Raw genomic sequence first — 24,461 nt, 5'->3', positions numbered from 1 at the left:
CTATCCCCCATGGTCTCCTCAATGACAGGAGTTCCACAAACCTGAGCACCCCAACTCCTGAAAGAGAAGAGTTTGGTCCTAGAGATGCTCCTTGATCTCTCTAGGATAAAGTCCAGGAGTCCTATCTCCATTATAGATTCTAGGAGCTGTGGTTCCTGGTAGCATGCATATAAGGTTAGCCTTAACAGCCAGATCTGCACACACATGAGGAAAGGATGCAATCCCATCTGCTACATTGGCTTTCCTTCATGGAAAGTTATAGGTCCTTTCTCAAGTCCTTTAGATTTCCCTTTATACCAGCTCTCCTGGTTTAGCTGCTACAACCCTACTCACTGGAGTGTGACAAAAGAAAAAAGAACAAGACTATTTAAACAACCACAAGGAGGAAGCTTTATGATTAGAAAATAAAAAAGACTGGGAGCCTACTGGAATTTGGTTCCAGTCTCAGTCAAACCTCCAATATAATGTGCGACTTGAGGCTTGGATTTTAATAAGCCTGACTGCCTGAAGAATTTGACCTATTTAAGCCTCACTTTATTACAAAGCTTGCTTTTCATTACAGTTTCAAAATACCTAGAAATAGCTTTTACCTCCAAATAAGAGACTTTCAGAGTGAATTCCCATTCCCGTCTCTGTTCTTTTTCCTGAAAGAGCAGTTTGATAACACGAGGAATGACCCCAACAGTAGGTTCATGCTCTTGGTCAGCAGTGTAAGTCCCTCCCATAGAATACGTTTTTCCAGAGCCTGTTTGTCCATACGCCAAGACAGTAGCATTATACCCTGAAGAAGCAGAGAATGCCTGGAATCAGGAGGAGGATGGGATCATCTGAGAAGAGACCTTGTCAGATTGGAGTATCCTCATATGCCTCTCTGAGAAGTGTCCTCAGAAGCCACACATCTCCAATTCAGAGGAGCACTGCCAATTACCCTCTCAATTTATACAGCATTAATGCACAATTCATAGTTGGCTGAACCAAAAAGAACCAAAAGCTGAACAGAACCAGGTGCCTTATCTGGACTATGAAATATGAGGTAAGACTTATTAATTAAAACCAATTTTATGTCTCTGATTTAAGATACCAGAAACAGTTTTAAACTGCTGACATCCTTCTCCTCCCCACCAACATCTTAAGTAACAGATCTCAATGTTGAAGTGTATAACATTCAAATGTCAGACTGCAGTTCAAGCAACCATATGGTTCTTAACATAGCCCCGGTATTTTAAGTCAGTCCATTTTTGCTTTACTTGAAGCTCAGGGAGACCAAACAAGTCATCTTGCAGTAAATAGGCAGGATTTAGCACTCTCCACTGCAACCTGGGATTGGTTTCTAATCAGAGAAGCATTTTGCTTACATGGAGAGGTGGGAGGGTTATCCACTGTGATCAAGTGATCTTTCCTGGCTGCTTTTGCTGTTTCTCTTGACTTTGGGATGCCACCGTGACCCCAACTGATAGAGTTGACACTATCTTTAAAAGGAGTCTTCCCTTAGTTACAATGACCAACCCAACAGGCTTGCTCACCTTTGAAGATGCCTCGTATCAGAGGGGCAACACACGTGTTGAAGACTTCCTCCTGCTCAGCAGATGGGTCAAACACAAAATCATATGTGAAGGATTTGTCATTGCCTACAGTCACCTGTGGGAAAGGTGAGAGAGCAAGTAGTGACATACACATTGTGGTTTATGGGTTCATTTACTTGATACTAAATTCAACTCATTTACAATGGTGCAAGTCTACAAAAACACCACTGATGTCAATGGAATGATTCTGGTGTAAGTGAAAGATTTTGACCCTTCTGAGTCAAGACGTCATTTACTTACCTGTGGCTCCTCAGGCACAAAGGAGAGACACATCTGGCACCCCTCACTGATCTCTTTAGGGACCAAGGGGCGGCAGCGGAGTGCCACACGCACGGGAATCACTTTCTCATCTTCTTTCATCATTTTAGATTAAGATAGCTTCCCTAAAAAAATCCCAAAGAGACATAAAATTAAGTGTCTCTCACTGGAAATATCATCAGCTGGATATCCTTTATCAGGCTTGACAGCTGCTCTAGGCATTAAGACATATTCAGCTTCCACCCTGTCTGCATTGGTGTTTGTTTATAACTGGCACAAGTTGGAAAAGTCTGTGGTTCCATTATATCACACTCAAAATGCAAAGAAAGTTTCTCGCTATAAAGTGAGAAGCTCTAAACTATCAGTTTCACACACACACACACACACACACACACAAAAAAGTTTTAGGATACAGAGTTGTGAATAAAACCTGCTGTATGGGGACTTGAAGCAGTATCATCTACCCAAGCACAGAAACATACCTCCAGGGCCTCTGCTGCTGTTGCTGCTCAAAGCTTCCCGAAGGAGCAGAGTAACTAATGACAGCTTGATTGGTTTTATAACAGCCATTTAAAATTTCATGGCTAGCCTTGAAACTAACCAGAATCAGGTCATTTCACTTTGACAATGCTGGGGAAAAGAATGAACAGTAACAGAAAGAGCTATACATTCGAAAGGAAGATCAAAAACACTAAGGCTAGGACAACAAGAGTTCTGTGGCACTTTAAAGACTAACAAATTTAATATTTGTAGACATAAGCTTTCGAGAGACTTCAGCTCTCTTCTTCAGATGCAGCAATACAGAAAATAGGTAATCTTATAAGATGCCTCTGTGTTACCTATTTTCTGTATTACTGCATCTGAAGAAGAGAGCTGAAGTCTCTCGAAAGCTTATGTCTACAAATATTAAATTTGTTAGTCTTTAAAGTGCCACAGAACTCTTGTTGTTTTTGCTGTATACAGACTAACACGGCTACCCCTCTGGAACTAAGGCTAGGGAACATGTGGAGTAGTGAAGACCCCTCTCCCTCCTCAGCAGCAGCTGGTGGCTAGGCTTCTGGCTAAGGGATTGGCCTAGGCGTTGCAGCAATCTCTCGCCACTATTCTGCTAGTAGGTGTCTGCAACAGATGCAGTTTTTCTGTCTGAGAGGAAAATAGCACATCTGATAAAAATATCAGTTTTAACAGGAGGAAAGAAGCATTTTATTTTACTTGAGGCTTCGAAAAGATATAAGCAGCTTTTTAGTCTCCCTAGTCCCAAAGTGATACCGACGGGCTGGGCAACCTTCACTTCGAGCCTCAGGTTCTTGTACCCGTTCAGTGTCCAGCCGTGACAAACCGACCGTAGAGCAAAGCTCAGCCACACACATAAAACGCTCCTTGGAGGAAAACTAACAAAATCCAGCTTGGGGCTAACTCGGGCAGCGCAAACGCCTGCGGGGAGGCCAGAAGGCTGCACTCCCAGACCCGATGCGTCGCCAGCCGTGTGGCGAGGGACAAGGACGAGACGCCAGTGCATCGCTGGGAGGGGACGGCGAACCACCGGGGCCGGGGCTCGCAGCAGCCCAGAGACGGCACCGCGGCTGGAGCGGGACGCAGCAGGCAGCTCGCTCCTTGTCTACCGCAGACGGGGGGAGGGGCGGGCGGCACCGGCGCCGCTTGGCCGAGCCGGGGAGGCGGACGCTGCTCCTAGCTGCGCCCCCGTGTCTCTAACCCCGAGGGGAACACGCCCGAGCTCTGGCCCGGGAGCCCTACCCAGCTCTGCCAGCCTCCGCGCTCCGAGGATCACGGGGGCGCCAACGGGCGGCCCAGGCCCCGAGACATCCCCCGGCGGGGAAAACGGGGGGGGGCGGGTCGGACGCCGCCACTCGCGAGCCTGAGCGGCTCCGGAAACAAGCCGAGCCTGGGCCCACCGGGTCGCAAAGCCCGGGGCAGCGCGGGGGAGAGATACCTGCTTTCGCGGGCGCCCCGCCCCCCGGACCTCGAACAGGCGCCCGAATCAGCAGGACCGCGGGAAGCTCGTGCGTGCGGGAAGGAACCGTCGCCCGCGTGAGCTTCCCCCCAGCCACCGGCGCTTAGCCTAATTCTCCCCTTGTCCCGGCCAGACTCTCCCCCCTGCCAGAGCTTTAACCGCCAACATTCAAACCCGCCTCGTCTTCCTCCCCTACCAATTGCAGCGCAGGGGCACGACGTGATACGTCACCGCGTAGGGAGGAAACGACGTAGTGGCCCCCTACACGTAATCGGGACAGCGGCACCTACGAACGGCGTTCGCACGCTTTGTGTCACGTGATTGTGGTCCGTCTCGGACCCGATCACATGATCGTGCTGTGGGCGCGGCGCGAAGACCTTCGGTTGGGACGGACGGTGAGGGGGGTGGTATTGGGAGTAGACGGGGTCCGCTGTCCGACTCCGGGCTACGGAGTTACCGACTTGGGGCCGCGCCGTGGGGCTCCGTGGTCGATCTAGGAGCGGGCTTCTCCGCCGTCGGTTTGGCGGGGCCGGGCCCCATCAGCGGAGACCGCGGCCTGATCTCCCGGCGGGCTGGATTTAGTAACGCCTAAGAGCCCTAGTCGGAGCAGGGTTCCGGAGCTCTGGTCCCCCACAGCGTATGCCAGGATCAGGGGGCGGGGTACTCTGCTCCACACCTTCTCTCCTCCGTGTGAACGGAGTTAAGTGGGGGAGAGACCGAGACCGAGCCCTCGGGGGGGTCTGAGGTCTCTCGCTGCCCTCTCTTCTCTGTAGCATCTGAATGCAGAGGGCTGGCCCTGGGGTGGGGAGGGGACGGTTTGGGGCTCATGGGAGGCCACGTTTTCTCCCTGCAGAGCCGCTCCCCGGGATGGACAGTAGGATCCCCTATGACGATTACCCTGTCGTCTTCCTGCCGGCCTATGAGAACCCGCCGGCCTGGATCCCTCCCCACGAGGTCAGTAATGTCTCCGCGCTCTGAAAAAATGGGGTGCTGGGCCCTGGGGAAACAGCGATACCATATTTCTGCTAGGCTTGAGCTGGAAGGATGGTTCCTCTGAGAGAGAGCTGGGGACTGGTGAGCTGCCTTGGCTTAGCCTGGTGGCATTAGGGACCCTCTTCAGAAATCCCTTAAGCTTTTACAGCTGTAACTGGTGCTAGTGATTCTCTTAAAGTGAGCTAAGCATTTACCTTTATCAGGGTGGGTAGACTGAGTTGCAGAGTGGATGGAAAATAGCTATTAGAATTGTCTGGATTTTTTTTTATGTAAGCATCTTAACTTTTTGTGTTAAATATTTTATTAACTCATTTTAGACCAGCAGCTTACTCTGCCTTACAGACCAGTGCTTTGCCCAAGGCGCATGCAATCTAAGGTCCTCATCCTACAACAGGCAGCTGGACTTCTGCACATAACTTAAAAATAATGGGGGTTCATATAAGTACAGAGGTACACCCACACTCATTGCAGGACTGGGACCTAAATAAGAGCTAACCCTTAGATAAATCAGAAAGCTTAACTAGAACTTACCTTATAAGCCAAAACTTGATATTGTTAGAAATTCCCATGAAATCAAATATTTAGTGAAAGTCATGTTTTGTTTTAAAGCTTGTTCTGCCGTGTTCACAGTATTGGGCTAGTGCAGGAGAACTCAAAAATGAAATTCATTATAACCACAAACTGCGTACTCAGATCTCTCCATCTAAATAGCAAAAAGTACAAAAAGTAAACAAGATGATAAAGTTTGGCTGTGCTAGTCATCTCAGGCATAGTGACAGAAAAAATCTGTTTTAAAAGGAAACATTTTAACTCTTCCAGTAATCCTTTGAAACTTGCCCATCTGTATGCGTAGTCCTGGTCTCTTCCCTTCTGTTTTAATGGAGTGGTGGGAATGCCCCTTTATTACCAGGGTAGCAACTGCTGGGGATTGTTTGAGTTGATTTGCTCAGATTTCTGACCTACTCTGGGCCTGGCTATCAGAAGCATCTCTTGAGTAAGAATGGCAGTCCTCCGCCTTGCCTGGGGCTACCACACCCAGCCTCCCTTACTAATGCGAAGAACCTGTTCCAGCCACAGTCATTTCTTCCAAACTGGGCCAAAGCTTTTCCTGACTACTGGGCAAAGGAACCAAATGTTTCAGCCTGTAGGAAGTGTTCCTGTGTCAGTGTGTTATAGGTGAAAAAGAAACCACGTGTCATACTGTCTTCCCAGGTCACCCATCTAAACTAGTCACTGTATTTTTCTATGGCAATTATTGGGCCATATCCAGATACAGTTTGTTGTGCCCATGAAAGGAGATGCTGAGTTTACAACTTTACATGGTTTTGGCCCACTGAGCTAGACACCTGGGTCTTTAGGTTTCTTGGGTGGACCAGGAAGCCTAATGTTTGGGATAGGGATGGTGCCTTTTGTGAGGAACTGGCTGAGAAGATATGTGATCTGCTTAGGGGCAGTCAAAGCCCTGCAGGGTAAGGGTATAACCCCCCTGATTCAACACATGCTTTAATACTGAAATATAGTGGTTTATTGTGATGCATGCCAGGTTGATGCTGACTTGTGGCTGGAACTGCCCTCCCCTCACAGCCTGCATCCTCAGGCAGAGATTCTTGCTTGTCCCAGATGGAATAAGTCACACTATTTGTAGTGTGGTAGCATTCACATGCTCAGTCAGGATCAATTCTCCATTGTGTTGGATGCTGTACAAAAACATAGGAAGAAATAGACTCTGCCCAGAAGAGCTTACTTAATAACACAAATGAGAGTAACAAGCAAATGGTGGTGTGTGTTTTGGGGAGGAAGGGAAGGGTGAGGGAAACTGTGAGGGGATCACATGGTAATGTAGCCTTGGCTTGTGCAAGTTGGCTTTGGGATGGCTATCTTGTATAGCTGGACAGAAGCACTTAATCAATGATGTGAGAAATCCCTGCTGGTCCCTAGCCTGGCCCCTTTTACTTGGCAGCATACCATAGGTGTGTCACAGTATATCTTGAGCTGCTATAGTGTGGAAATCGTGTCTAGGGTGGCTCATTTAGGGGATTATGTTCCCTGATGCTTTCATGTCTCTTACAGTTACTTGCATTTTGCAGAGAGTTTACCACCCTGACTACAACAATGAGTTGACCCAGTTCCTGCCTCGCACCATTGTGCTGAAGAAGCCTCCAGGGGCTCAGGTGAGAACTCCTAGGGCATGGCACAGCACTAGCCTCTCATACTGGCCCAGGTTGAGGCCTGGCATCAGTGTCTGCAATCTCTGCTACCGGACTGGGCTTGAGAGAAGCTTGGAGTGAATTCCAATCTGTGCCACTGACCTCTGCCTCCATTCCCCAGCTATAAAATGAGGATGATGCTTCACAGAGGTGTGCAAGGAGTTCATGTTATGGTGATGGTTGCTATAAAGGTACCTAAAGAGACTCTGAATGCTTCAGGGTGTCTGCTGACCCCATGGGTAACAGCTAGAGGCTCTGAAGGCCCTTTCTCTGCTGCCACTGGAGCAGAAGTCCCAGTAGCTGGCAGGATCCCCCACCCAAAGGAATGTGAACTACACTTAACTGCTAATTCTATTTTCTTCTCACAGCTGGGCTTCAACATTCGAGGAGGAAAGGCCTCCCAGCTGGGGATCTTCATTTCCAAGGTGTGTCAGTCTTTCTGCCATTCTCTGACAGTTTGTCTAGCTGTCGCTAGTGCTTTTTGGACAAGACAAGTCAGCAGAATTTACCCATGTGGATTTGACTCAGATGCTGCATGCAGCTCCAGAATCCATTGTCATGAACTACTGACTGGCGAAGGATCAGCAGTTGGGGACCACCTTGCCCATAGTACCCCTTTGATTTCAACACTGCACTCTTTCCCACCCCCATACCTTAGTTCTGACCCTAACCTTGCTATTTCCTGAGTGGAACGGAGGTGGACACCACAAAGGGAAGGTACTACAGCTCTATGAATATCTGACTTGACTTGTCTGTGGGACGGAACAGGGCACTGCTGGTTCTGCGTACAGTCTGAGATGTTGGTTTGACTGGCTTTGCCATGTCTTCTCTTTCATTCTTAGGTGATCCCTGATTCAGATGCACACAGAGCAGGGCTGCAGGAAGGAGACCAGGTCCTGGCAGTTAATGATGTAGATTTCCAGGACATTGAGCACAGCAAGGTGAGAGCTCTCTCAACTGCTGCAGTGAAGGATTTTATGCTGCTTGTGTGTATTAGAAATGCAGGAGAGGGAAGTAAGTGCAGTGAGAAGAGCTGACACTGCCCTCTCACAGCATCACCCCAGGCTGGACACACCTGCAGTATTGTGTTTACTTGAGACAGCTTTGTCCACTGGCTAGAGCATGTCTAGGAGGCACACACCTGGGTTCTATTTCTGATGACTCGGTTTGTTCCCATCTCCACACTTACAAAATAGGAGAATGATCTTTGTCTGTCAGATTCTTAAGTAAGCAACCCTACATGGGAAAGAGCACAGGATTGATAATCACAAGCCTGATGCAGGATGGGAAGGGGAGAAGCCCACTATTCCTTCCTTAGTGTGTTAGGGTTCAGGCCTGACCCATAGGAGTTGATTGCATGCTGATGCACTGCATTTAACTTGCAGTGGGGTTGGAACCTCCAGCTGAATTTAGGGGGTGGCACTGGGTCAGGCCCTTAGAATTAAGCTCTGTCCAGCCCAATCTGCTAATGTAGTGACTCCCTTGCTGCTGCTTGTAGGCGGTGGAGATCCTGAAGACAGCTCGTGAGATCATCATGCGAGTCCGTTACTTTCCCTACAGTAAGTGCCTGTTAGTTCCCTCTCTAGTGACTAAGTTACTTCTGGTCTCAAGAACCCTGATTTGCTATAATGCAAAGCATCAGGCTCCACAGAGACTGCTGACTCCAGCTAAGCAAATATCACAAATCTAGAGTCAAATGTAGGGTTATAGTAGCAGGCTGCCCATCAGAAACAATTGCTTCTTTGGTCTCTCTCAAGCCTATGCACTAAAGTCAAACAACAGTAAAAATAAGTGACCAAGCACCTGCATATAAACTGATCATTCGCTAGCAGGACAAGGTTTAAACAAACAACTGAATAACTTAAACAGGTTCTTGGAATGTTAGTTTTAACTCAAAAATTGGTTCAGTAGGTATAATTGAATAACTTTGTAATAGCGGACACAACTGTTAAATGTTCTCAAGGGAGGAAAGGTACCAATTAGTGGTAGCTCTTTAGAATGGAGATGCTTTCTTAAAAAGGAAGCTAGCCAACATGAGCCAATTTTAAAGCCTTAGGACTCTGCTTGCTAAGCAACCATAAGGTGCAAAGATGCAAGAAAAAACCCAAGTGGTAAAATGACAAGTTGAGGAGGTTGTTTGAGCCAAACTAGTATCCTTCAGAAAATGGAAATCCAACCCTAATGAGGCCAACAAAAAGGAGCATAAACTATGGCAAGCAAATTGGATGGAAACTAGGATAATTAAGAGGGAATTTGAAGAGCAAATAGCCAAAGACAAAACTGGTAAGACATTCCTCAAATCTGAGAAGTAGAATGCTTGAGAGAATTGGCAGGTCTAATAGACTATCGGGAAATAAAGGGAGTAGCTAAAGAGAATAAGGAAACTGAAGTGAAGCTAAGTAATTTCTTTGCATCAGTCTTTACTAGGAAGGTGGTGTTGGATAGTGCCTCATCTTAGCTAAGATCAGGTATCTGGACCGGAATGTCACAGGAAGTGCTAGAACAAGTTGACAAATCAGAGCACCAAATCCTCAGATTTAGATCTACTTCAAGACTCCTGGAGGAACTTAGGAATGAAGTGTCCAAGCTGTTAAACATCCCATCTCATTAAAATCAACTGCTGTAGAGGCGGCTGAGTGTTTGTATCCAGGCTGATCCTGTACTTTAGATCTGTCACCCCTATTGTAGTAGCATCAGATAGTTTCCTCACTACCATTGACAGGGCATTTTTCCATACAGAGCAAGGACTTTGATGCACTCAAATAGCAACACCTGAGCCCAGTCCCTCCTGCCTGCCTTACCCTGTCAGCCTTACTGATGCCTGCTTTTCCATTCCAGACTACCAGAGGCAGAAGGAGAGAACTGTTCACTAGCAGACCAGTCCCTGATGGGGTCCTCTCCCGTAATGGCTGCTCTGCCCCAAGATTCGTTGGGTCACAGCAAGAAGTCTCCACTAACTCTGCTCTCCTCAGCATTGGGGAGAGTGACACTAAACTAGATTTTCCTTCAAGTTTCAGCTTTGGGCAGAGGTGCAATTGTCCTGCTACACCCATGGGCCTCAGCTCCCACAAAATCCGAGCTCTGCTCCCTGTACTGATGGACGCAACCTCTTCTTGCTGTTTGCACATGGAGTCAAGGATGTGGTAGGACAGGGAGCTGGGCTCTAATCTGCAGTTTCTGGCTCAGGCACTGAGTTGAAGAGATTGATGGAGAAGTGGGTATGGAGAATGCTGGGGAATGAAGGGTGGCTTTTCTGGGCAGATCTGTACCCATGGAGTGAGTGTCTGTTCCAGTATGTGATTGCTTATGGGGTGTTGCTCTTGCCTTTCTTACTAATGAGGTGAGGCCAAAGAGGGTGGGTCTGTATAAACACACAGCACACCAAATCTGGTTTAGTGCACAAGATGATGGGGGTGTGGTGCTGAGTTTAAACCAAGCATTTTTCCTTCCAAGTTGGTCTTGAATGTCTTTTGCCATATCCAGCATACACTGTGCTTCAAAATTCTACAACCCTAATGAAACAGCTCGTTTGCTATGTTGGAGGGAGACCGTAGCTGGCAGAACCTAGCATGAGGCACATCCAAATGACTGTCTGCCATTGTCATGGTCTGTGTCCCTTTGCACATGATTCACTGTCCACTGAAGTATCCTTTAAAAGTAGGCCCTGTACTTTGTTCGCAGCATGGTAGCCCTGAGGAGGTAAGAGGAGCAAATGTTCTGTAGTAAAAGAATGGGTGGGGCCAGTCACTGCATAGGAGATGGACTCTGCCTCATGCTCTGTCTGTTGGCCACTCTTCCCAAATTTTAGAGGGTAAACAATCTGTTCAGTCCCTTTTGTGGCTGTGGCTATGGCTAGAAATCGTCCCCATCATCTCCCCTGGCTGCTCCTTTCTAGGGCAATGGAGTTGGTTAGGATCCAGGGAAAAGAGGTGGTAACTCTAGTGAAGTGTATGTGTCTGCCTGGATTGTAAGAGATGGGCATATTATTGTATCCCCTCATGACTTAACACCCCCAACACGGGAGTAATAATCTTGATTTGTTTCCAAATCATGCTTGTGGTGGTCTAGCATCCCTCACTTCCGCCTTCCCCCCCCAACACACACAGTTGCTTTGCTAGGCTCATTGTGTGGCTGTGCTGCTATCATTGTTAAACATTTCCCACTGCTGCCATGGTAGATATTATCTACTGAAGGCATGTCCTTCATTCTGCACTATCACGCCATTTCTCCCCTTTACAACTCTTCCTTTAAGATTCCCTGACAGTTGTGCAGGGGAGGTACCTGCACACATCCTTCATGCTACATGTTCCATCCCAGTAGGCAAGTCATACAGCTGCTACTGATTTAACTGGATGTTGGCTGTTTATGAATGGAAAGAGAACCCACCCTGCCGCCCTGTGCAGCAGTTTATTCCAGTTCCTTTCAACAGCAGACTTCTTGGTAGGAAGCACAGCAGTGAGATGGTGTCATTATCCTCAAAGCTTTTTTGCTTCTACCAAACAGAAGCTAGCTCTGTCTTGCAGGGCTGGGATTTGTTCTATCACTTTGTAGACACTTAACTGTGTGAATAAATTTACTTTTGAAGTGTGGTTCCTGTGCCATGTTTTAATTCCCTCCCATCTCAGGGAAGGAGGAAGTACAGTGAGCACAGCTCAGTTGAAGTCAGCATTGGAGGCTGTAGTGATGCATAAGACGGTCCTTAACAGCTTCTGCAATGGCAGGCACTGAAAGGAATGCTGGGCACACATGGAGACACTTTCTAACAAGTGCCCACCATTGTTATGGTTCAGTTCCAGAGGTGGGAACCCTAGTTTAAGCCATGCCAAACACTGAGTCAGTTTGATTTTCTTTGACAAACTGTGATGTGCCTCTTAACACCAACAGCCACAGAAGGGCTGTCTTGCCTCCACTGGAAGTTCTAGTAAACACTGCTGTTAGCAACACAGGGACTGTGTCTTCAAAAGTATAGACAAGGTCAAACTGCAAGACGAGCAGCTCTCGGCCCAGCTCTCACACCTATAGGCCAGGGTTAGCCAGTCATCACCCCTCCACTGCTTTGGACCCAACCCAGGGAATAAGGGGGAGAAAACTGAGGACAGGACTAAAGCAATAATTTGTTCTCAGCAATAATCTTCTACTAGAAGAATCTAACAAGAGCTGGCAGCTGCACTGCTACAGGCCAACTGCTGCAAATAGGAATAGGGCCCTGAGGTCAAGAAAGTAATGGCACAGCCGACACAGGTGAAAGTAGTGTGCAGGGCCCATGCCCTTTCCTAATACTGGCCTGCTTTTAAAGTACACACATGGACACAGTTCCACTGGCTTAGAGAAGGCATACATTGTTATAATTACAAGCTAACCTCAGACCCTATAAATCCAACAACTGCCTGCAAATTTGTTGTACCTTTATCTTCATTTGTGTCACATGCTTGAGAAGGGCAAACATCCTGGGGGAAGGTTCAGTAAACAGCTACACACCCAGTCTCTCAGAGCCAACACCTACCATGTGCAGCAAAAAGAAGAGTGCAATGAGCAAATAGGCTTTGCAGGATTAAGCAGTGCTCTCAGGACAGAGACAAGTGTATTTAAGTAGAGCCTTTTAACAAGCAACTCCATGAAGGGTCTATGGGCTGGTCCCATAGGTGATTACAAACACAAGCCCAAAGACAAACCCTAAAAATTCTCTCATCATTCAAGCAGCTCATCCTATTGGTTAAGAGCAAGACCCTCAAATGCAGTGCTAGCTCTATCCATTTCTCAGCTCCAGGACTCAGTCAGCCGTATCATGCTCTGGGTGTCCCACAACCTCTGACTGTCTAGTCCCACCTCCTAGCAACGGGATAGATCACTCAATAAATTGCCTTGTGCTGTTCATTCCTTCTGAAGCATCCAGCACCAGTCGCTGTCAGAAGACAGCATACTGAGCTAGATGGACCACGGGTCTGACTCAGTATGGCCACTCATGTTCTCACCATTCCAAGGTCATTTCCTGTCATCTGGGCAACAATCTGCATTTGTCTCTTTCCAGCTTCACTGCTGCTACAGCTACCTCTCACATCACCCCATCCAATACAAGCGTGCTTTGCTAGGGTCAAGTTCAGTCCTAGGGTAACAGGGCAACATCCCTGAGTTACAACGGGGATAAACTTGGGTCAGTCTTCAAGGTCTTTCTGGGGCACATTCCTTCTGCCTGCATTGGAGTTGGATTCCTCAACTCTGAAAGGGATCACATGAACTCTGGGATACTAATGTGAATAGGCAAACATGTTTACCCTCCCCAAAAGGTGGGGATGTCCATCCATCCCAAACTCACTTCTGCTGTTGCCCATTTCTGCAGGAGGGTACTGAGTCTAATGTCCGATTCTTAATGGCATACAGAATACACAGGCAAAAACTCTCAGCCAGGGGCAGCGTTAACACAAGGAGGATTCTCCCACTCAGAGGCAGCATGGCACAGTGGGCCAGGTACCTTATGGGTATCTTTACCTTCCTAGGAAGCAACAGATTTTGGCCACAGAACAGGAAGGATCTTTGAGTGGAACCAGAAGAAATTTATACCATCCTATCAGGTGTTTGACAATTCCCTGAGATTTACCCTGATCACTGAAATGGCTATGTCAGCACAATGGGCCCCTGGTGCTCCAAGCACCCCACTCAGCCAGTCTTCTGTTCCCATCATGATGGGAAGAGACACTCCTCTGTGCTTGAGGCCTCCACATGGTCACTTGCCTCATGACAGGAAGAACTATAAACCCTGGTCATAAAAAATACATTTCCCCCTTTAATGTAAAACACCAGAGTCCAAAAACAGTCTAGTGCAGCGTTCCTCCTCGAAGAGAGCCAAGCAGCATCAGTTCTCAGAGCCACTGTGCTCTCTCTCATCCTTCACCTCTGACAGGCTGCTCTCATCAATGTTCTCCAGAGATGCAGCGTGCTGGAGCGCCAGGTCTGACAGCACCATGGTGGGGAGTTTGTTCTGCTTAGGGTATAACCAGGGCTTCACACTGACATTGTGCTGCTGTTTCCAGGAGGGGTATTTCAAACAGGCCTTGTACATCTTCTTCAGTATCTGACAAAAGCAGAAGAGGAGGGCAAGAAAATGGAAGTAGCCTAGAATTTGACCACTATCAGACCTGCATTTTCTTACGGACTTAATGCTTTGGAAAAGGGTGGGGGCTAAGCAGTAACCTGAGCCTGGTACAAGGGGGCAGACCTGAGCACACAGATGGACAGACTAATACTATACACTTCCATATAGGAGCATTTTCCATTTGCTTGGATAAGCGATCAGCATCGTCAATAGATCTAAGGATCTCAGTGTGCTTCAACTCCATCTTCTCTAGAAGGCAGACAGCTATTATCCCCATTTTACAGATGGAGAAATGGAAAAGACTCATTGTGTCACCTAGGTCAAGTCAATGACAATGCTGGGGACAGAATCCAGGATGCTGACCCATGCCTCAGTCCTGTGTTTCAACTACACCTCATGCCAAACACGTCCCCCCTCCCCACTAGTTATGCCCTGCAATCCTGACTTGTGCCTTCCCCACTATTCCAAGAGCTCAGAGGCGGCTGAACCTCAGAATGCAGAGTCAGTGGGTCACAAGCTGGGGACCCCAAGACAAAGCATTGTGCACAGGTTTTTCCATCTCTCTGATGTATTAGAGGTCAGTCATTGTCAGATGTTGGACTAACTGAGTCAGCACATTTTAGTATCAAAGCCAAGGATAGTTAGGATGCCCCTTCCCTCACTGCTCAGGTCTGTGCTGGGAAGTTAGAGGAGCTGGAAGTCTAAGGACAAGTTAGTAGATCTCCACTGACTGCCAGCCCTATCCTCTAACTATGAATGATGTTGATCCTTATTACCCCACTACTCAGGAGTGACTTCACTCACCCGTGGTGCCAGGTACTGAGAAGCTTTATTCACAACCCACTTTGGCAGTGATCCTAATGCATAAGGGAAAGAAAGTGGAGAAATAGAACCATTAGTGAACCATGGCAGAAAAATGCTGCATTTGTGCCATGGTGCTGCTCCAAGCAATGCTCCTGTCCATCACTAGGGTACAATTACCAGGCTGCAAGATTACCTCCATGGCAAGTTGCAAAGTGATCCTAGGTGGATACCAAGGAGGGAATTGTGTGGAAAGAAAGCAATACAATTTATGCCCTGTGTAAGGGAGCAGAATTTCTGTTCACCTGACCCAGAACTTGCCTCACCCTCTTGTACACCCACAAGGGAGGCAGAGCGAGACTTACCTTTGGGATCCACCTGAGCCAGGTAAGTCAAGGTGCAGCTGTCTGGTCCAGTTGACTGCACCAAGTATCCCGCCAAGATAGAAACAGCCCTTACCAGGTCCTTGCGGGGAGGATATTGCTGTATGGTGAAATCAGAAACTCAGACCCTGTCACATTCCCTGGACTCTCTCAGTCCTGGTGCTATACACACAGGGCAATGGGACTAAACTAGAGGCTCAGACATAGTACCTGGTTTGCAAGGAGTTAGCTGTATAGTCCATATCCCACAACAATAAAGGTCCCTGCAACCCAAAGGCACATAGGGTCTGGCTACATATACACTAAGATGTCAGTAAGGAGGTGGCAGGTAAACAAGTGCAGCTCAGGTTAATGACAGCCAGGGTCATATTCTGCTCGACAGAGCATCCTTAACTGTAACCCAGAAAAACCCACCCAGCTCATGACGGGGGCTGTGGGGTGGAGTCATTCATCAAGAAGGCATCTGAGCAGGCACCATGGAGACTCCCATGGGAGGATGGGTCCATGTAATTAAATTCTCCCTGCCCCCTCACTCACCAGGTGTTTGACAGAGAAGTTGATGATCATGTAAGATTTATCCACAACCTGCCAGGATCGCAGTGTCACCACATCTCTGTTCTTTAAGGGCTTTGGACACTTCCCTAGCCAAGAAGGAACCAAAGTCACTTCAATTCACCCAGTGATAAGAGCTACAGGAAGTGCAGTCACCCTAGGGGCTTTGAACCTTTCCTGCACCTGCCTTTCGGGTGAGGTTAGTGATCTCTCTCTACTCTGCCACCAATGCCTCCCCTCATCTCCTATGAGCCCAGCTGACCCTTTCATTAGCAGCCTCAACAGAGGTTCCAAGGATGAAATGTGCTTGGGGGAGTGAACTCCCTTCTGTTAGAAAGCCCAGTGGGTTGAGGCATGTTGGTGTGTGGGAAGCTTGCTCTGCTACTGACTAGACTATGTCTATTCAAAGTGGGTTTAATCTTTGCTCCTTCCTATTCAATAGGACTGGATGGGCCCTCCCCACTTGTTTAACTCAGGATTTCAATTCTCTGGGGTTAATTGCACTACTGCCATGCTCAGCCAATCAAAGCAGCCCCCAAGCCATCACTCACAGGCATAGTAGCCCACATCAGCATTGTCAGTAAGCCGGGCAATGTCATGTGTGTCAATGACGCTCATGTCCCACTTCCTGCGATATTCAATGTCATGCAGCACATCATATACCGTCTCCGCTGGCACATCTTGGATATCAATGCGGCACTGCAAGCAGGAGCAGGACCACAGTCAGAAACCGGCTGGCTGCACATACCCCTCTACCCTGCAGACCTCCCAACTGGAGCAGCTGGCTTGGTCCATATGTAGGGAAGAACTCTTTATTCCCAGCTGGGCTCCCACCTGTGGGGAAGTGTGTCAGCCAGGCTACCACCACCCCTTTATCATTCGCTGGAACCCTCCATCCCCAACATTTCAAAACACTTTGTAAATATCAACCCACTTGGGCAGAAATGATGCAGAGAGGGAAGCAATTCACCTAAGATCATAAATGTGGATGAAGACTGAGAATCCATTCCAAAGTAATAATGCTGAATGATTCAAGGGCAGTAAGTAGAGACTAGAGCTCAAACATATTAGCAATTAACAGCCCCATCCCATAGACAGACAAACCCAGTCCACACAGTGACCAGCATCATGAGCAAGAAGCAAATGAGACAGACTTCCATAGGTAAGGTACTATCACACTTGCCGGGACAGATGAAAGGAGGGGGAAACTATCCTAGGGAGCAGAATGAGTCAGAGTTGGACACTAAGTTCCAATCTCCAGATAGAAGCAACCAGGCAGACAGTGGAGGTGTCCAATCTTAGACAGATAACACTAGCCTGCAGATGAACAGTATGCCCCCTCAACAACTTGTGGCAATGACCAGAATACATAGGGCAGATTAGTAGGTCTGAGAGATCCCAGAAAGAATGGCCTTCCTGTTACCGGATCAGAGAAGCTGCACTTCTAGCTCTGATCCCATCATCATCTATCCAACTTCAATAGGTGTTTGTGAATACGAGTCAATGATTTACAAGGAAAGCATAACTCAGACTGCACTCTCAAAGCTGGTGCAACTCTGCCACCACTCACTATGTTGCTCTACACCATGAGGGTAGAGAAGACTCCTGTGGGGAAGGAAAGCTGTTACAGGGCAGATTATTGGATATGAAGGATAATTAATGCATCTCACTGGCCACTTCCTTGGGAAGGTCACAGATCAGATACCTGGCCCTAGGACACTGGCACGACAAGTGCCTCTGGGTCACAGATGTGTCACATGGCAAAACTGAGGGCCATGTAAATCGCACACCAGGGAAAAGGGACTCCAGGCCGGTGTCAGACCGGATGGGGCTCCACTGCACATTTTAATCATGTGCTCTGACCCCAACCCAGGCAGGCACATTCCCGGGCAAGAGCCCAGTGACTCCACTGGTGCCCAGGTCCCGCCCAGATTCCCGACCCCCTCCCCTTGGGGTCCAGGCCCAGGGTACATTGAACCTCAGTTTGCCATGGGGAGCCAGGGCTATAAATAGCAAACTCCGGGTGGGTGTGTGTGTGGGGGGGTGGGGGGGGAGGAGAAGACGCTGCTTGCGGTGCCAGGGCTGGGCACGAGACCAACCAACAGCTCCCACAGCGGAGCCCCAACTCCCAGGGGAGCCGCCAGGCTGCTGCGCGTGCCCTGCCCTGCCCCCCGCACCCTGCCGCGCCGTGCCGTGCCCGCCGCTCACCTTGACCCTGTGCACGGCGGGGCCGGCAGGCGGTGGCGGCTGCACCCAGACCCCGACGCCCTCCCGGCTGTAATTGCTCTGCCAGCCCTGCTCCGCCTCGCACTGAGCCTGGAAGGCCCGGAAGGCGTCGGCATCGGGCACCTGCACGGGCTCCATGGGCGGCGGGCCGGCGGCGGAAGCGGCCGGAGGCGGAGGCGGACGGGTGAACACAACTAGCCAGACACAGGTGCCGGGCAAGGCCCCGCCCCCTCCCGGCCCCACACGCAGTTGGCGTAACAGCTCCACTCCCCGCGTGCCGGTCCCGCCCCACTGCATCCCCGGGCAACCCCGGCTCCGCCTCTTCGAACCAGCCGCCAATCAGCGAACGAAGCCGGCCAGGTGCGTCCGCCTGCCCCGCCCTACCTGCTGATTGGCCGCGATGTCCGCGGCCTCTTTTCCTGATTGGACTGCCCCTACATAGACCGCGCCTGCCGCCTCGCGAGTGGTGTATTTTAAAAAACAATGGCGGGTTCGAACAATGCGTGCAACGTGAAACCAGCCGCGCTCCACGTGGCTAAGAGCTGGGAGGAGGCTGAGAGTGGGATTGGGTATTGACCCGGGCTACTGGGCTAGCTGGCTGGGGAGTCGGGCTCCAAGCTTGGGAAAAGCCTGGGAGCCTGTGCAAGGAGCAGGGCCCTCCCGCCCAGGCCCTCTGGATCTTGTTATCTGTCTGTGTCCCAGGACCCCACCTTCCCTCTCAGCTGGCCCCTCCACACACACCAAGCCAGAGCTGCAGCTGGTTTGTTTGTGAACCTGTCCAGGGGCACATTTGTACGTACTTGTACGCCAGACTCACTATTTCCTCACCCTGCTGTCCCGGCCTGCCACTGAGTGGCAGGATGTTTTGCCACCTGGCGAGGGTGAGGAACCCCTAGGGACCAGTCCATCTTGGGCCCAGGGCCCACAGGGATATCAGCTGGCAGCTCCTGCAGGGAGCCACAAGCACTGGCCTGTACCTGGCATGGGTCACCCCTTTCCCTGACACCTGCCCGTTCTGCACCATGAGGGAGACCCTGGTGCACATCTGTACCAGGTTGCAGCCCCTTTTCTGGCTCCTCCAGAATCTTCTCCTGAGGTTCTGACTGCACTTTTTCTCCACACCCCATGATGTTTGCACACCCCATCCGTGGCCCCACAAAGTCACAGGACCTCCTCGTCAACCTCCTCCTAGCACTGGCCAAGGTGGCTATTTACAATACCAAGGAGAGGAGGATGGCTGAAGGGGTGCTCTGCCACTGTGGGGCCTATTTCCGTTCCTCTGTCCGATCATGCATCTGGCCAGAGTTCCTCTGGGCCCTGTCCACTGGCTCCTTAGACACCTTTGAGAAGGAGCAGGCACTATCCAGCGTTGTCTGCTTGGTATCCCCTTCACATTCCCTACTTTTGACCCTTTGAGCTCCATGCCTGTTCCTATTTTTTTGTTTTTTGTTTTTCATTTGTTGCCCCCTGAACTAGTTGAGTCCAGGCTCAGTAACTCCTCCCCTTAGGCTGGTACCTAATAAAACTGCATGGCCTGTCTGTCTGCACAGCGGGCGGGGGTGCTCAGCTGCTGGGCAGAGCTGATCGCAAGGAGCCCACCTGCCCTTGCATGACGACTCAGCACTCCTGGGTTCTCTGCATGACCTGCTGGGTGCTCACCCTGAGCTTGTTTCTTCGCTTTCCTGTGTCCTACAGTAAACCAGGACACGGGGCTGTCCCACAAGGCTACAGTACCTGGTGCCAGTACCTGCAGACACTCTAGCAATGAGGGAATTAGGCACCTGGTTGGAGCAAGGTGTTGTGTTGTAACTCTTCATATGGGGGGTGGGCACTCAGCAGTAGGGAAGGTGCCCTAGACAGAGCTAAGAAAACTGAATAGTAATAGAAATAAACAGGACGCACTCCAGGCAGGATTGAAATGCAGCTGCCTCCGGGGCAAAGGCCAGTGGCTAGGCATTGGCACACAATCAGCCTGCCACTACCCCTCACCCCTTGCCAGTGAGACTTCCCACCACTGGGGGAAGAGGGGAGGAATCCAGTTCAAGTTGAAAATCCTTTTTGATACAACAAGCTGTGTTGATGTCACGAAAGTTAAGATACAGACAACAGGCTAATTCTTACCCTGAGTTACATTTCCATCTAACCTCACTGAAAGCATTGGGGCTTGGCTTCAGAGCATGTAAGTCAGAACAAGATAGGTTCATCTCAGGTACATTTACACCAGAAGCTCTCCCGCCAACATAGCACTATCTACACCAGTGCTTAAGCCATTATAATTTACGTCACTTGGGTGTGGATTACTCATACCCCTGAACGATGTAAATTATACCAAAGTAAGTTCTAGTGTGGACAAGCTCTAGCGCAGAGCTCTATGAAAGTACTTGTTATTTTATCCCAGGAGCCCATGTGAGTTTATTGTCCATTTTTTCCATATCTGACTCAGTCACAGGCTGCCTTCTCTCCCACCCTTCTTTCACTTCTCCTAAGGTTAAGCACACTTTTTCTTCTTCCTCTTTAAAAGGAGAACCGCTTATGCTTTGAAAAAAATTCTTACTCATGCTTGTTCCTGGTGTAGAGACACAAAAAAGTATGTTTCAGTTTTTGTCTCTCCTCTGTGTGAGAGCAGGCATGGAGAACTAATAATTAATAATTAGTTCATAAGAACTAATGATTTGTAATTATAAAAACAAAACAAAAAACAAAGAACACACCCAAAACACATTAAAAGAATATTTTGAAGATTGCAAAGTCAGAAAATGCCAAAATTAAGATTACCTGTGCAACCCAGCAGCCCTCCCCATGTGGGAGTGGCGGGCCACTTTGAAAGCCCCCACAGGCCAAAAGTGGCCCACAGGTCATAGGTTGGGAACCACTGCTTTGTATGTTCTAAGCACAGCTCCCATTGATCTCAGCTGGAGCTATGAGTGCTCAGCAAATCAGGTATCAAGTCAGGCACTAGACAATTAAGAACACAATTAGTGAGTGACAGCTTGAGAAAGGTTTGGTTTAAGTGACTTGCCAGTGTGCTGAGAAATTTACAGCCTGGTTCGTTGCCCTGCATAGATAAGAAACCCACATAGGAATCCCGGACAGTCTCCAAAAGTTTATTCTGCAGAAGGTCAGTCACATAGCCACAGGTGGCCAGTGAACAAAAAGACCCTGAAAAATAATTGTTACTACATTTTATACAAGCATAAAACAGAAGACACCCATGCGCAGTAGCTTAACTTACATAAGCATACTTGGCAACCTACAAGGCTACAAGAAGAAGATAAGACTATTTTGCACGAGGTGATTGGTCCCTGTACTAGTTCATTGTTTTAATTTTGCTGATACTTTACTTTGCCTGCTAACTGGAAGTATCCAGATCTGGCAGGGCAGTTCTTCTTTAGCTGATAACAGGGGTTTTCTACAATCCTGGGTTACTTGTGGACAGTTAGACAAAATGGAGTTACTTAGACTAACTGAAAAATCATTGCTTACACCAGCAACACACAAGAACTCTGCAACAGAGAGAGGGATAGAGTCCATTTCCCCAGGACAGCATTCAACTGCAACACCATTCTTCCTCTTCTTACAATTCCCCATCTCATTCCTTGCACTGCTGTCACTCTGTGGTGGTGCTTGCCATTGCTGTTGCTAGAGGAGGAGGATGCTACTGAGGTACCCCTTCTACTTTAAGGCTGTTGTTGCTGCTGCAGGGGGAGGAAGATCGGTTTGGTGTCCTCCCCCCATTACTCTACCACTGCTCTTAAAGACCATCTACCTGCATGCCTGCCTGCATCTGCCCACCCTGAGATTGTTGCTGCAGAGACTAATTTTGCAAGTACAAATTCCCTCTCGGACTTCCCTCCCCACCTTTCTTCCCCTGTTTGCAGTGGGCTGGTGGGCCTCCTCCCCCTGCCTGCCCACCAGCCCTCCCTCTCCTGGTTTGCAACCCCCCCAGCCCTGCATCTCACAAGGCCCCATTGTTCACTGCTGCCCACCTCGTGTGGTATGCAGTTGTAGCCAGATCCATGCCTTCTGCCTTCAGAGACTCAGTGGTAATACAGGTAGTCTGGCATGGAGTGTGCTGGCACACGTCTTATTCCTCCATCTCTGACAACCAGCAACTCTTTTGTCTCCACTGAGACCTCTCTGAGCTGCCTGTCTGTTACCTAGCAGCTCTGTGTTCTTGGGGAACCAGGGCGCAAAACCCCAACTCTCTCTCTCTGTCTCATCTGAATTACCCCTCCCACCAGCCCATGCTTGAACCAGAAACCAAAGGCATTTCAATATGAAAAGGCAGGAGACACAACTGAAACCCTCCCATCAAGGGTGAGACAACTCCCCATGCCTCATAAGCATCTCAGTTAGCACATGAATGGAGAACAGAAGCCTCATCTACATCGAAGATGGAACATGCACTGAACTCTGGGATTGCTGAAGCAGGGAAGCACTGCATGTTGGGAAATCCCTGCTCTTGATGTAAATGAACTAACACCTGCACACATCCAGCTCCACAGTTATCAGACCATTCTAGTTATTGATATGTAAAACACTGAAACCTGGTTGCATTGTGAGCCCTCTCTCAAGAAAAGACGCCCTTCCAGGAAGGATCAGCTCCTTATGGATAAACAATGTCTGGACAAAAACAAACCTGGCATCTACAAATCCCCTATCAAAGCTCAAACCTCTGTTCTGATGCTTGAATCCAACTTCTGCATCAGTTCCACTGTAACCTGTCTTCTCTTCCTGACTGATCGTGCTGGGGGCTCTGCCAGACTCAAAGCCCTCCAGACCCCAAGATGACAAACCTGTTCCTGGAAACCTCTGAACTGCATGGAGTGGTGAGATCAACCCCACCCTTCTTCCCCCAGCACACCTTTTCTCTCCCCCCCCCCCCCCTCTTATTTCAGGTATAACTTTCTACTTTTGTAATCAAACCTGGGCTAGCTTTCTCCAATACCCCAACTGTAATTGTGTAGTATTGCAAACATTTGATTGTTTTTCTCTCCTTGTATGGTATTACTATTAGTATCATAAGTTTTATACACCTAGCAATAAAATAACTGTTATAATCAAGCTGGTTGCCACTTTCTCTCTCCAAACTTTATTTTGTTTCCTTGGTCCCTATCATGCTCTGTAGCAACGCTTTTCTTATCTAAGCCAAAGAGCACTGGAGTGCCCAAAAATCCTATGGGGTTTGCTCATCAAGGGGTTACTGCTAGAACAATTGTGGTGTAAAGGGGCATATGAAGGGGACAGCCAGGAAGTGCTACTCTGCCTAGCCTCTGGGATCCAGGGGCAACTAAGGATGCAGCTCAAGTGCTGTTTGAACCAGTCTGATTGAGTCCAGGGGCAGATAGATGGGAGTAGACAAAAAGTGCTGTTTAGACCCAGCCTGCTCAAGAAGTGTGCTCTATTCTGGTATGTGGCAAAGGGGCATATAAGAGTAGCCACTGAAAGTGTGGTGTCACCCAGCCTGCTGAGTTCAGGGACAAATAAGGGGTCAGTTGACAGTGCTGATAGCCCGGTCTGCTCAGATGCACTCAGTTAATCTGAAGTATGTGTGTGTATCTGTGGGGGGTTTATTTGAATCTGGTGCTGGAGGAACCCAGCCCTGAAAACCTTAGGTCCTGCAGGATAGCTCCATTGGGAGGGGGCTTGTAGCCCTATGAACACACAAGTAACACAAGCAGTACAGTATTAGAACCACACCCCTAGAATCACACCCCCCTTCCAGGAAGGTAACCCTAATAAATGAGCATACCCCAAGATGAAGGGCAAATCTGGTAACACGTCCTTTATCAAGACCACTTCAAGACCTGGAAGCTAATTTCAAGGGCCAGGTCCATAGTAGCTGTCAAGTGGGAGGATCTCCTCATAAACACCGTGCTACACAACCTCCATCTCTGCCTGCAGGTGGTGGAGTCCCCATGGATGCACTGGAGGTTGGTCCTGGCTGGTGCCACCAGAATTGAAGACCTCCCCCAGGGTTACGATCGGAGGGATTGAGTAGACCCTGTAGTGCTCAGTCAGTGCATGAGCTGCCTCCCCCTTCCTCCCCTGCAAGTTCCCCACCACGAACCCAGGAGGTAAAGCCAGCCTTGCCTCTTGTTTCTCTCATTTTTCTTGAGCGGGTCCTCTCTGCTCACCCCTGGCCCTCCAGAACTCACCGGGATCCTGTCCCATAAACCATCCTACCTCCTTCCTCCCCCAATGCCACCTAACTTGGCTGAAGTTTGTCCAGCTGGTCTGTCTCCAAACTGTGCCCAGAAAACATGTGTAGACGCTCCTGCTTCACACCATCCACTTCCTTGCCCTTATGTCCCACCCAAACACTAAGTGCGGGGGAGGGTCTGCTGCCAGCTGAGGAGGGCAATGAACCTTGGTGGGCTAGTACTCCACTCTAGT

General features: G+C 49.0%; 3 protein-coding genes across 7 annotated transcripts in view; 1 reads left to right on the top strand and 2 right to left on the bottom strand.

Annotated features, from left to right (window-relative positions):
* Positions 1–4,025, bottom strand: part of KIF4A (kinesin family member 4A) — a 36,354-nt gene extending 32,329 nt beyond the window's left edge. The window contains exons 1-5 of one of the 4 annotated variants that reach the window (XM_067548351.1): positions 3,793–3,993; positions 2,324–2,471; positions 1,824–1,966; positions 1,524–1,638; positions 591–781 (exon numbers count right to left, since the gene is read on the bottom strand). In XM_067548351.1, the coding sequence (XP_067404452.1) occupies positions 591–781; positions 1,524–1,638; positions 1,824–1,946 (429 nt within the window). In that variant the 5' untranslated portion in view covers positions 1,947–1,966; positions 2,324–2,471; positions 3,793–3,993. The other 3 variants (XM_067548353.1, XM_067548349.1, XM_067548352.1) reach the window with 3 other exon arrangements.
* Positions 4,026–4,069: 44 nt separating this feature from the next.
* Positions 4,070–10,037, top strand: PDZD11 (PDZ domain containing 11). 2 transcript variants are annotated; one of them, XM_067548348.1, is made up of 7 exons: positions 4,070–4,208; positions 4,667–4,767; positions 6,894–6,977; positions 7,382–7,438; positions 7,856–7,954; positions 8,512–8,572; positions 9,852–10,037. In XM_067548348.1, exons 2-7 carry the CDS (start codon positions 4,681–4,683, stop codon positions 9,884–9,886), a joined length of 423 nt encoding a protein of 140 aa, XP_067404449.1. In that variant the 5' UTR covers positions 4,070–4,208; positions 4,667–4,680; the 3' UTR covers positions 9,887–10,037. The 2 variants fall into 2 exon arrangements, with proteins under 2 accessions (XP_067404449.1, XP_067404448.1); XM_067548347.1 differs by lacking the exon at positions 9,852–10,037 and adding an exon at positions 9,431–9,695.
* A 3,744-nt stretch (positions 10,038–13,781) lies between these two features.
* On the bottom strand, positions 13,782–18,383 carry LOC137153213 (START domain-containing protein 10-like). Its single transcript, XM_067548346.1, has 6 exons — positions 18,048–18,383; positions 16,391–16,538; positions 15,825–15,928; positions 15,270–15,387; positions 14,908–14,960; positions 13,782–14,082 (listed from the first exon to the last, which is right to left on the bottom strand). Exons 1-6 carry the CDS (start codon positions 18,360–18,362, stop codon positions 13,864–13,866), a joined length of 957 nt encoding a protein of 318 aa, XP_067404447.1. The 5' UTR covers positions 18,363–18,383; the 3' UTR covers positions 13,782–13,863.
* Positions 18,384–24,461: the final 6,078 nt, after the last annotated feature.

Source organism: Emydura macquarii, unplaced genomic scaffold (genome assembly GCF_026122565.2).
Source record: "Emydura macquarii macquarii isolate MOO-44397 ecotype Brisbane River unplaced genomic scaffold, CSIRO-AGI_Emac_v2 contig_1253, whole genome shotgun sequence".
In the NCBI taxonomy this organism is placed as follows: domain Eukaryota; kingdom Metazoa; phylum Chordata; order Testudines; family Chelidae; genus Emydura; species Emydura macquarii.
The sequence above is the reverse complement of the archived record's forward strand: the minus strand, read 5'-3'. Positions and strand labels throughout refer to the sequence as shown.